General features: G+C 39.6%; 1 protein-coding gene and 1 long non-coding RNA gene across 2 annotated transcripts; one reads left to right on the top strand and one right to left on the bottom strand.

The window, feature by feature from the left end:
- Nucleotides 1-548: 548 nt before the first annotated feature.
- nfe2l2a (nfe2 like bZIP transcription factor 2a) lies at nt 549-8,919 on the bottom strand. The gene is made up of 5 exons (XM_059342598.1): nt 8,734-8,919; nt 4,169-4,435; nt 3,812-3,904; nt 3,533-3,709; nt 549-2,192 (listed from the first exon to the last, which is right to left on the bottom strand). Exons 1-5 carry the CDS (start codon nt 8,770-8,772, stop codon nt 933-935), a joined length of 1,836 nt encoding a protein of 611 aa, XP_059198581.1. The 5' UTR covers nt 8,773-8,919; the 3' UTR covers nt 549-932.
- Nucleotides 8,920-11,278: 2,359 nt separating this feature from the next.
- LOC131979413 (uncharacterized) lies at nt 11,279-12,880 on the top strand. The gene is made up of 2 exons (XR_009395053.1): nt 11,279-11,779; nt 12,603-12,880. It is a non-coding gene; the product is annotated as an uncharacterized LOC131979413 (long non-coding RNA).
- Nucleotides 12,881-13,420: the final 540 nt, after the last annotated feature.

The following is a 13,420-nucleotide window of genomic DNA, read 5'->3' on the forward strand; positions in this document are numbered from 1 at the left end:
AGTCTGTCTTGAGTTTAGTTTTCTACACACCCTCTGAGGTTTTAGAGCATAAAATGGGCTTGCTGGTCAAAGGTAGTGTTTGTGTGTGAAAGTGCATGTGGAGCACATACTGATTGCGTAGGGCTTTACCTTTGTATACGCCTGCGTGGGTTGAACCATTGTGAAGTTGTCACGCACGCTTCAAACAGCATACTTTGCTGTGGCCCGACAGTTGTAGTCTTTGTTGTGTAACATAATGAATGCAATGGGTGTGCTTTCTTTTGCGACGGGAGTTATGCAGTATTAAAAGATTTAGGTTACTGTACAAACAAGGTTCTAATAAAAAAACTAGGGTTTGTAAAAGCGGTTTAAACTATTAACTTTTATTTCAGTACAATATTCCTTTTCTTTGCCTCTTTGCAAGCATTCTGCTAGAGCCTTCAAGTCAAGAACTGACATGAACATGTGGTAAGTTATGTAAGCGTTCCTCAGACTATATATCCATCTGGAATCAATTTGTTGCAGTCCATAGGACACCACACAATGTTCCTGCAGTAAATAGGAGGCTGTTTAGCTATAGGAATACTTTATTGAAAAGCAAGATTTTTATAAAAGAACCTGGGCAGCAAATCATAAAGGGACAGTTATAAAATATGAGTAATAATGATTGAAACATCATTAGCATACAGAAATATGATATATACAATATATATATACACGTACAGTAACTGTTTTATCAATCTCAAAAGCAAGTAATGTTTATATTTACAAACAATATTGGTTAAAGAATCTGTTTAAGGTATCCGAGTACAAAATAAGTAAAATATCAAAAATATTACAACATTCAAGAGAAGTGAGCAAAAACTATACAATAGTTCTGCTGAGCTACTAATGCTTTAAAGCTGAATGACTACAGTTATTGCATAGTATTACTATGATAATGCAGTACCATATTACATGGGAGACACAAGGTTGTCCTCGTTCTTGATGAAAGTCTTTTTGGTGCGAGGGACGAGGAAGATGCTGCCGTCGGTGGACTGCTGGAGGGAGTAGTCGGAGGGGGAGTAGCCGTTCCCCTTCTCGTCTCTCAGCATGCTGAAGACCTCCAGGTACAAGCTGTTGAGTTGCTGCTTCATTTCCCTCAGGTTTGTGATGTTCTGGCTCTTCTCGCTCAGCAGACGCTCCTTCTCGTCCTTCAGCGAGTCCAGGTTGCTTTCCAGCCCCACTATGTTCTCCATCTTGCGTTTGCGGCAGTTCTGGGCAGCCACCTTGTTCTTGCCGCGGCGGCGTATGTCTCGGACCAGGGCCAGCTGGGCCTCGCTCAGTTGGTGCTTCGACATCATCTCGTTGAAGTCGTCTACAGGCAGATTGATAATCATGTCAACAGTGAAAGGGATTTTGAGGGCCTTAGCCCTCTGCTCGTCTCTGGAGAGACGCATCTCCGAGCGTTTCTTCTGCTTGTCTTTGGTGAAGGGGGCGTTGTTGAGGCCCTTCTCCTCCGCCGGGTCTGTCTTGTGTTGTTTGGGGTCCTTTCCCTGCTGCTGTTGGGCATGTTCTAACGCTGCAGATAACGAAATCGCCATGTTTCTATCATCAGGTTGGAAATTGAGTGTGAACATCTCTGAGTAGTCAGATTCTGCACTTCCAGGGTTGTGATCCATCTCCTCCATGTCTGAATCGCTGTAACCAAAGGACTCGTCTCCATACAAAGACTTCTCTGGTGAGCTAGCACTTGGACTTATGTTGGAAGAGATTCCTGAATCTGAGTCTGGCAATTCTGCCATCACATTCTGTTTGCCTCTGTCTAAAGCATCTCCAGGTGAGAGGCTGTAAAGGTCCACTGTTGTCAAGGGAGGCTTGGTCGGGACATCAGACATGGCGTTACTTTCATGTCCTTCAAGGCCATGTTGGCCACTGTTCTCTTCCAGAATAGCACTGGGGTAAAATATGTCATTGAAGCTTTCTGCAGTGAAGTTGGCATTCAACTGAGGAGCTTTTGCCTTCAGCTGGCTGAGATTGTCTGGTGGGGCAACAGCTGGAACATCAAATGTGTTCATGAACTCAGGAGAGCAAACATTCACACTGTTTGTTTCCCCGTCTGATAGACTGGTCATGGGGTAAAAAGGGTAGTTTGGATTCTGCACTTCTGGGCTGTTTGGAAGAGGATACGTTGTGGTCTCCAGTGTGTCCTCCATCTGCATGTTCAGGCATTGCTAAAAGACAAAGATAAAGAACAATTAAAAAAACATTACGATAAATATATCACAGTGCAGGTTACAAAATCTGATTTGTTTTGTGTAAAATGCAAAGATTTCGCAAGTTTAAACAGGCCAGATTTATTGAAGTGGGGTTGTATGAGATAAATATCCAGTCAGTGTATTACCTACACTGCCCCTGTCCACAGCAGTACTAACGTAGCTTCTGTGCAAGTACTCCTGCCTGCTTCTCCAAACTGGGGCCATGTCTACACCCCAGCTACTGTAAGTACTTCATGCAGCCCCACTTCCAAAAATCTGAACTTTCCCTTTAATTCTCAGTATGTTGTTGAAGTTTAGCTTAAAACTTTGCACACTGGTGGCTTCACATGAATTAAAATGCCTTATACAACCCTGCTCCAATAAATCCAAACAATACATAAATCATAGATGAGCATGAATAGAAAAAAATGTCAACATGAGTTGTGTTGTTGTGGATGCATGTATAGTATGTGCTCTGACATGAACACAGAGGTTTCTTTCCTGAAACATGACCTGTGACACACGGTGATTAATGGCGTAAAAATACACAAACTATTATCTTCTCTGAACAATAAGGTTTCAGTCCTGGTGCTTTTAGCCATGTGATCGTTCCGAATGACTTGTGTTACACTGACAAATGTTAGTAAAGCTGGGTAGGCGGCCTGTTGCAATGTCTAAACTAGATATCCAGTTGTAGACATAGATCAGAAATCCACAATAATCTTTCAGCTTGCTGTTGCTGAAAAGTTACATCATCTTTGCAGCTGACAACAACTGAAACATTTTTTCTACATTGTAAAGTCTTATCAGCAGCTTGCCAGAGCAACTGATGCATCTCTATGAAAGCTGTATGGTTATGATTGTAGCCCAGCGAGAGGTTAAGGGGACAAATGGCACACTGCTCCACCCATCTGCTAATGCAAATATCAGCAGCCCTAAAACAAGACTGATAAGGCAGCTACTGAAAAAACTACCGTGCACAAATCTCAATGTCAGAAAGTAAAGGTTTTCAGACGGCCACACCCTCTCCGAACAAGACGTCTTCTTCTTCTGCTAAATAAAGCTCATCATAAAAACTAAATCACATCTTAAACATCCACCTTCCTAAATCTGTGAAATGTCTCAACAATGAAGCCTAATCACAGTGGAATGAGCCGGGTGCACCTGTCTCACATGTATGAGACCCCGTTCTCACAGAGCAACAAAAAGGTGTTTGTCCTCCGATGCCGGGCTCCGTCCCGTTGATGCATTCTTTGGGTATTTGTTCCACAACGCAAAACACCATGCCATTGAGGCGGTAAATCCGTGTATTATACCTGCAGCTCAGGGAGGGACAAAAGCTCCATCCAGGCCTGCTCCAAATCTGGGGACATCCTCTGTGGTGGTGGTGGTGGTAGTGGACCTGGGGAGAGGGTGACCGGTGGAAGAGCCGGCTGCTCGGGGGACATCATGGGTGCTGAGGCAGCGGTTGTGTCAAGGCAAACTGAAGCGTTCTGTCAGAAACACAAGAATATGGCAGTTTTTATGCAACTGAAAGTCGCTACAAGGCTGCAAGATGTGATGTCACACATGTAGTAATAATTCAGGATTCTTACCTCAGTTTCCTCTACAGGAAATGTCTCTGCCAGAAGCTGCAAACATTCATCAAATGACATGGTGTCACCGGTCTCTTCTGTGAAGCTGACATTCTGCAAGAAAAGTTTAAATACACTTTATCACCGAGCATCCTTTGTGGCGCACCATCTTCTAAAAGCAGTACATGATTTTATATTTATAGAACTATGTTTCTGTAGAGGTGTTTCGAAAGCAGAATAGACCGATGCAAAACTCCACCTGTGTTTCTGTAATTACACAGGATGAGTGGTTACCTAGCTACAGCTTAGCCACAGCCTATCCAAAGATGTGGGAGTGTTCCAGCTCTGACATGAGTAATGATGGCCACGTGCACGTACCTGTGTAACCTCTAGAGGTGTGACAGTCGACTGCAGTGGGCCGCTGGGTGGCGGGCGGGGTATGTACTCTCCCGTTTCCTCGTCGAGCTGTAGCTGTGCCAGCAGGGCCTTCTCCTGCTCCAGCACCAGATGCTGTCTCTTCTCTTCTTCGAGCTCCCGCTGCCTCCGCAGCTCATGTTCTTTCTGACGGTGGTTGTAGTCATACACTTCACGCCGGGCGCCAAGATCAATGTCCTGCTTCCACAGTATGTCAATCAGCTCCATGTCCTAGAAAGAGAACGGCAGATTAGTTTAGAGAGTTGCGAGCCATGCTGTCCTGCAGTGAGAACGTGAGCAGCATTGGATGGAGGAGGAGCGTGCCCTGCTGGGAAGCTGCACCCGCCACACCCTCTCCCTCAGTATCTGTTCACTGACAACAACACTGGCACTAAAGTCAAGGGGGAGAGGCTACATGAATAATAGATGCTCTTCTCTCTTTCCCCTGTTGCCGCCACATGCCAGCAAAAGACACATATCCTCACTTGATACTTGTTCCGAGCGAAGCTATCATTACCCATCTGATTAAAGTGAGGTGTGAATCCTTTTGTCTCATCCAAACTCACAAATGTTGCACACAGCAAAGGCTGATTTTTGCATGAATGACTTCATGTTACAGTTTAGTTCTCTAAAAGGTGAAACTGAATCCCAAAACATTCATGTCATATAATACAGCATTTATAAAATCAGGAAGTTAAAGGTAATTCTAAAAAATATAGAATCATAGTGTTAGAGAATGTATCATTTCTTTTTCAAAGAACTGTAATATTCCTTAAAGGGTGGTATAATATAACCAAATAAAATAGAGAATATAAAGCTGTATCTCTGTCCTGTCGCTTGGTGGAATTACAGCCCTTGTTTTGTTTTTTTAATGTCCTGCTATGTCTTCAAGTAGAAAACATCCCATATTTACTGTTTACACATTAGGTTGAGTGTTGCTGACAATACAAGATGTTAGGCACCGCGTAATAACAACTATGAGGATATTTTTTGATACAGTTTCCTGTAGATTTCCACTAAGAGGCCGAATGTTATTTGCCTTTTCAAACAAGAATGCCTGAAGATAAACTGTGCTGCTCTCTTCCTGGGGTCTTTTACACAGAAATTATTTACAGAAGGAAACCATTTCACAAGGCCCAGGGATGTTGCATAAACCCAAGACACTGGTTCATGAGAAAATGTCTGGGCATGTGACTCGTTTGTTCCTCAGATTTGGGTATAAACAGAACTTACGGGCAAGGCTTCTTAAAGTGACATTTCATCACAAAAAAAAAAACCCATGTTTTTCCTCTTACCTGTTTTGCTATTTATCTATTTATACATCAAGATTGTTTTGGTGTGAGTTTAGGTGTTGGGAGATATCAGCCATAGAGATGTTTGCCATCTCTCATATACAATGGTACTAAAAGGCACTCTGTTTGCCATGCTCAAAGTGCCAAAAAAAAACCATTTAAAAATGTATTTTTCCAGATATCAAGACCAAGTTATGAGCAATTTAGCATAGGAACTATTTTCTTTTTTTAAGATTATTTTTGGGCATTTTTCCTGGTTTATTGAAAGTGACAGACAGAAAGGGGGAGACAGAGGGGAGGACATGTGGCAAAGGGACCTCAGGCTGGATTCAAACCCAGATCTGCCACAGCAGGTCTCAGTCTTAATGATGGGGGACGCCCCAACTATTTTCTTTCTAGTAAAGTTTCATGTCATGGGCCAATATCTCTGACAATCAGCAACTCACACCGAAACAATCTAAACTGATAAATGGCTCTATAGGTCAGAGAATAAGTATGTATTTTTTATTTAGGGATGAACTGTCCCTTTAATGTTTGCAGTCTGTCACATGGCAGACAGGGCCAGGAGGAAGCCAAGAGGGAACTAAAGGGGAAATAAAGCACAAAGCAGAATAACACACAACAAAGAGGATGTGAAACTGAGGTGAAGATACTTAATAATGTTCTCTCTTTTTCATATAAGGAAATTCGGGTGTGTGTTACTTCTTCATAAACTCACAATAATGCCAAACAAGCATCTATATTTATTCCAAAACACTGTTGACACCATTTTTCTGACTACAGCTGTGGCACTGCAAAATAAGAACCCACTAACCCTCTTTGACTCAATGTTGCATCAGAAGCATGACCGCTGAAGGATTATACGTCAGCCAGACTGCCTACACACTCTCTCAGGGTGAGAGGTGAGCACACAACCAGGCATTATGGCTTCTGCAAGAATGAGGAAGTAGCTGAAAATGTCTAACTGGGGCATCTGGTGATCCGTGTTTTCCAAACTAATAAGCCACACTCGTTTGGATGTTTGTCACACCTTATAAGCTCATCGGACAAGTCATACGGGTCCCTTTAAAAACATCCCATGTCTAAAAAAGGTCTGACGCCAATGCAGTGAAAGTTCAACAGACCTTTCACTGTCATTGTTTAATTGTGCTGTTATACAATTAGGGTTGGGTGCAATGTGCACAGTGAAGGAAATCAAGATGGACAATGATTTCATTGTCATTCCTTCCTTCATAGTCTTTATATGGATGAAGCAAAAATATGTTAATCAACCATCACACCCTCATTTACAATGTCACTGAACCAAAGTTACCTAACAAATCATATTCTGTATTAATGCCAAAAAGATTGTGTAAATGACAGACAGACAGACAGACAGACAGACAGACAGATAGATAGACAGATACTTTATTAATCCTAGTAGGGGAAATTAATACCTTATTTAATTTTATAACCTTTTATTTATTTTATTTTATTTTGGTGTTTTATTTATTTTAATGTATTATTTATTATTATTATTATTATTATTATTATTATTATTATTATTACTACTACTACTATTGCTATTATTCATCTATGTATATCTCTGTATATGTTCATCTTCTATGTATTTATTTTTTTGTGCCTTGTGTGACCCTGGACAAAGGATGTGGGAGACGGAGGGCAAAGGGTTCGAGGGTGTGAATGATAACAAACTGTAAATTTGTATATATGATATATAAAAGACGTTTTTCAAAAAGATCTCTGCGGTAAGTTTCACTGTTTCAGTATCTTAGCAAAAGAGAGAAAAAGATGACCGAAAGATTATACAATACTTATCAATGTACAAAAACAGTTTATATAAATGGGAGGATTTATACTATCCAAAAAAAAAGTGTATTGCTATAAGGTAGGCACAGTGCAAGTAGAGCAGAATTAAATGTTAAATTATATTGTGCAGTTGCCATTCAGATAATTTAAATGGGAAATAATAAAATATGTATTATGTAGTCTTTATCATTACTTTATTTTACTCTTTATCTGTATGGTATCAGTATCATGGCTGTCACAAGACCTGTGTTGGCACCAGAACAAGGAAACTGGCACACAAAATGACTCCTTAGACATCTCGGCCACACAATACACAGCCAGACAAGTCAAACAAGGTGCCTTTAGTTGAAAATGCTGGCAAAATATGCAGAACAGACACACAACTTTTATTACCAGAAATCTCATGTTAAACACATAGAGGCATTTTTTAAAACAAGCCAAACTAAGAGCTAATGCCCCCTGTGGCTATCAAACTATCAAACTGGGTCATAGAGGAGTGATACAAAGTGCTCTCAGTATGGGTTGTTCATTTACCCCTCTTCACCTAAAGACAAGGGCCTCAAAGGGGACCTGACTCTAGTGGTTTATTACAGCTTCTTTCATCAGAGCTCACTGGACAGCCACCCTTGACCGAGGATGATGAAACACAGCAGCACATGTTCCAAAACAGCCTTTTTAGTCCCTCATCAGTCAACCGTGTACTTCCACTGACCCTCACATATGACAGGTTAAACCAAACACTACAGATCTAGGCCCATGTCACATGAGGAATAATCCATTTCATTCAATATGTATGAGGAAAAAAACAAAACTATAAGACTATAGCCTATTTATGTGGTTCTTTTTCATATAGAAACGACAAAAACATTTAAATAAACAAGTAAAGACGGTATTAAATAAATAACCCAAAATAGTTACAGCCTTGCTTATATCAGATATGGGATATCACATGCTTGGAGGAAGAAGGGGGGAAGGAGGAGGAGACAGTTACGAGAAATAAGATCATGAGACTCTTGGTTTACCAAACTTGTCCGAAAAAGGAATTACTGTCATTTTATCACAATAACAGCCCGAACACTTAGATATCAGCCTGATTTTTTAAAATAAAAAATAATTTAATTTCTTGTCGAGGAAAACGCCATGTGTATGACTTGCAGAAGTGGAAGCTATGGGCTACAGAGGCCAATGTTAATGTCTATATAACTAAAGACAGCCAGCCTTAAGAGCATATTTTGTATGATCTTAGTCACGTTAGAGCTGTTATAATGTCTTAACTACGCCATAACCGAGTTGTCACTGCGTATTCATCTGTCATAGCAAACATTAAAAAGTTTACCTGAACTATTATCACGCCTCTGTCTCTCTGTCAGACTATTATAAAAGGACAGTCAATGTCCGGTGGTCACTTTTACGAAATGCTCCGTTTACCTGTTGACCGGAATGCGTCACCTCCATTTCCATCATCATGGAGATCCGTGGTTTGGTAAAGAAACGCCTTATGATATTGTGTGTTATTCCTTCAGATGGTAGATTAAAATGGCGAGCGGTCCGGAGCCGATAGAGTCCTTCGCAGCAGCTGAGCTCACAGAAACATTTACTTCCTTTAAATCTAATGAACATTACGGAAATGATGGCCCTGCCCACCGAGCTGCGGCGCCGGGATCGTCCCCCTCACACCGGCCTATGAGGCGGTGAGAGCTGTGTGTGCATGCGTGTGGAGCCTGCTAGGCTGAGCGGATATAGCCTATATCCACTTGGTACCCCAAAAAAAAAAAAAAAAATTAAAGAAAAATACACAATATATTTATGTGCATTGCAAAGTTGTAACAGGCTAACACTTGAATAAGAAATACACATAGGCTATGATTAGAAATCAATATAATTCATAAAATAAACTGGTTGTGTGAAAATAATAACATCCACAATTTTTAAGCCTACTTTTTATTTATTTGTGTGACTATCACCATTACTAGCTGCTAAAAAGCCAGCTGATGTATGTATTTATAATGCTAAAACCCCCTTTTTGTTTCTATTTTAACTCCGCCATCAAAGGGAGTTTTGATTGGTGCATAGCGCCCCCTGCTGGTCACTGTGCCCGGTGTGGAGCTGGAGGCCCTGGGGCCCTAATGTCCCCGTGGAAACACTGAGGACATCCACCGACAGCTGGGAGAATGACATAAAGCTGTGAGGAGTCAACTGTGAGCTTTGGTGGGAAAAGCATTGAGAATATTTGCTCAAGAAAAGAAGCAATGCTCATACAAGTTAAATTCCTGCATTCAAAATTGAACTTCATTAACATAATAGCAACAAGATGAAGAAATAGAAGACATTACATTATTAAACTGACACCTGTTTTATTGATATTCCTTTGAGTGATCATTATGCAGACCCAGTCAGTGCATATCATTATATTGTTGGATCATTATTACTGAGGCATTGACATGTAAGCAGTACTTTAATGTTGTAGTTTATCGAGTGAAGCTTGTTTTACCCACTAACTAAAACTTTAAGGGGAATTTCATCTATAACAATGCGTCATATTTTATTTGTTGATCATATAAAAGTTTAATCTCTAAAAAGTTATTTATAACTATGGTTGTTAAATACGCATATTGGAATAAAAGTGTACAATATTCCATTTTGTATTGTAGTGAAATGGAAGTACAAAGTATTAGAAAATGGAAAAGTAATTGTGTGGCCTATCGCTGATACATTGATTATGATAAACTGCTATAATACTTCTTTTAATAATAGCTTAATAGTGACATGACACATTAAACTAATTTGCTGCATAAACAATGGTATTATTAATATTTAAAAAAATAAAAAGTAGTCTAACACAAAGTGATTAAAAACGTTGTGCTGAGTCAGGTGTACAACAGTGTTGGGAAGTAACTCTACGTGGCCTATATTTAACAAAAGTACTGCACTGAAGTACAGTTTTGAGATACTTGTTCTTTAGTATTTCCATTTGACACTTCTACTACATTACAGATATAATATTATGTATTATATTATTAGTATTATTATATATTATATACTATTCTCCTCTTTCCCCCACTAACCTACATTTGTGTATTTACAGGCAAAACACAATCCATTTAGAAAATATGATGCGGTACTCTAGTTGTAAAATGTAACTAAGTAAATTTGCTCAAGTATTGTACTTGAGTGCAACTTTGAGGTCCTTGTCCTTAAGTATTTCCACTTTCTGCTACTCTATACTTCTACTACACTATATCTCGTATCATTTATTAACAGCTGTAGTGATGTTACTTTACAAATTAAGAATGTATATACAAATCCAGTGACAAGATTATCAAACAAATTGAGTTGTTATATATTAAACTACCCACAGTATATAAAGTAGCTAAAATGAACTCCACCTTGATCAGCTACAGCATTAAGAAGCTGCTTAAATATTTTCTATAACAAAGTAACTTTTACTGGGCTCACTCTTGTGCATATGAAGTATTTTTACTTTTTGTGCTTTAATCTGCTGATACAACCTTTGCATACTTTAAGTAAGGTTTGATTGCATAACTTTTACTTGTTATTAAGCTGTGGTATGTTCCTTAAGTATAGTGTTTGAATATACATGGCACCACTGGTTCTATAGAATAATAAAACCAGACAGTACATACAGTTGCTAAAATTGGCTCCACGTTGATAAGATTTTGGATAAACTTTAATGCACCAATGACAATCGCGTTATATAGGCTAGGTCTTATCTATTCCAAAAGTTTAAATTTGATGATTTAAGTATATTGATCATACTATTTACCTCTAAAGTATTTTTAAATTGTATTGCTACTTTTACTAAAGTAAGGATCTGAATATTTCTCTCCACTGGTGGACAAACATGCAAGACTTTAATCTGGATTTGCCCTCAACTGCTAATTTAGTAACTTCAAACGACCAACCTATTTCTATTTTAAAAGTTGTTAAGGCTTGTACAAGTTAATTAAATGTGAACCATTCTGACACTTCAGCGTAAGTAAGAAGTCGGATCGAGATGTAATTAAGTGTCTTTTGAAATATGTCAAGGTAATAAGACAGACTTAGCCCTAGCTGTAGCACCTATGTGTGAAGAAGCTCACACTAAAGTGCAGCTCACTGTGCCACTGCGCGAAATTACGCTAAAAAAGCCTATTTTTTTCTCTCTCCCCCCTCTCATGCGCGCTCATGAGCACGCGTTCACGTTTGGCAGCTCCACGTCGACATTCTTCCAGCTGCATATAGTGAACTGCACAGGACTGGGGGAAGAAAAGGTAAAAGCGGCGGTAGCCACCTTACGATTAGAGCGCTGCAAGTCCGCAGACGGACACCGACCACAGAGAAAACAGGCGTTTGCACTGTGAATCCAGCCGTGGCCTGCATTATCCTCTGATCGCTTTCTGCTTTTGCATTTTTATCAAGACTACTTGCCCCTCGTGTTGGATTGCAGCTGGTCCCTTGCCTCTACCTATATCAGGTACAGTATGACTTGCAGAACTTTCTTTATTAGGCTGTATTCCTTCTTATGTACATAACTGTCAAGATAATTGTTGAGGCGTGACACTATTTGTTCTGTTGCATTATTTTGCACTTGTAAAGTTGCTGTCACTTGACTGCTGTTAAAGAGGCAAGTGCCCTAAGTCCCTTCAAACTGACAGAACTTAATACTGCTGGAGCTCAGTTGGCCTTGTGCACTTTCCTCATTGCTATCATATCTTACTACATAGTTGAGTGAATAGCTCATTTCTCAAGAGCCGTTCAATTCAGAGAGTTGTTAAAGCTCAACAGGTAGATTCAATGGCACAGCAGCATGTGACTGAAACAATCCTTATGGAGCGAAAGATATCACCAAAACTGGAAACTTCAAAATGTCAGCTAGTATAGAGGGACTGCTTCATGTGTTAACTTTGCCTCCAACCAGATGGTCACGCTTAAAGAGGTAGGTAAATACATTTGAGAAGACTTTTTGAGGAAACCTACTACAGCATCAAGTATTGCAAATACCCAAAGTATATTTAGCCATTTAATCATTTCTGTGGAGAGCTGACAATGTGTAAAAAGACTCCATCTGGCCGGCTTTACCTGTGTGACTCTAGGGAGGACCCACCACATAGCAAGCCTTTCTGTAGGCCCCGTCCTTAAAGCATTCAAGTCATGACTGCTTCTTGTTCTTGGGTCTTTTACAGACTACACCCGCTGTTGTAACTCCTGTACTTATATATTTAAATCGTCAGTACAATGAAAAAAGAGTTGATTGAAGTGTATGTCCTGTTTTCCTTGCTTTTTGTGCCTTATAACAGGTTAAAGGAGCACCCAGACATGAGGAGGATAAGTCTCAGCACAAGGACAAACCTATGAGGTGGCACTGTGGCTTTCCAAATAAAGTTCTGTGATACACTTAGACTCTAATTGCCTGCAGTCAGTGCATTACAGAACTTTGTTTTGTGAGTTAATACTTTATCCTGTGGGGAATAAAACCTTCAAACATCTGGACATTTAAGTTTACAGCGTGGTGTAATATTTCTGTTTACAAATGACTGTTTTTCTCCAATAAAGTTTCTCTCAGTTTTAAGCATTCGGCCTGTGTTTTTCTTTATAGTTTCAACCAAGGTTAATTTGTATTTTAAAGTAGTAATACTGTTGTTTTGTCGTTTATAACTTTGGGTTAAATCATTGCTTAAAGAGCAACGTGTGTGTGCCATATGGAAACTAGTCAGGTGAGTGAGTAGAGGTGAGGCAGGAAGGTAAACAGTGAAGTCACTTTGTTTCAGGTTACACTACTACAGGTTTTTAAAACCACATCACAAATTACACATTTTTGACACTATGATGATTCTATTGATTAAAATAATAAATGTGGTAGAGAATGTGTTAAGAATGATTAACTATAGATGTATCATCTCAGGTATAGGTTACCAGTTTTAATCAAATATAAAGTATATAATTGTAGATTTTCTAAAATTCACCTCAGGTCTGTTCAACTGTATTGTTCCACTTTTGGTCTACTGTTTCACTTTCTTGCAATATTCTGAGCAAAGCCACGCTGGTGTTAATTTCCACTGCCTAATTTTGCACAATCATTATTTTCGTCTGCATAAACTGCATATAAATGCATTAC

The sequence above is a fragment of the Centropristis striata genome, chromosome 10 (genome assembly GCF_030273125.1).
Source record: "Centropristis striata isolate RG_2023a ecotype Rhode Island chromosome 10, C.striata_1.0, whole genome shotgun sequence".
In the NCBI taxonomy this organism is placed as follows: Eukaryota; Metazoa; Chordata; class Actinopteri; order Perciformes; family Serranidae; genus Centropristis; species Centropristis striata.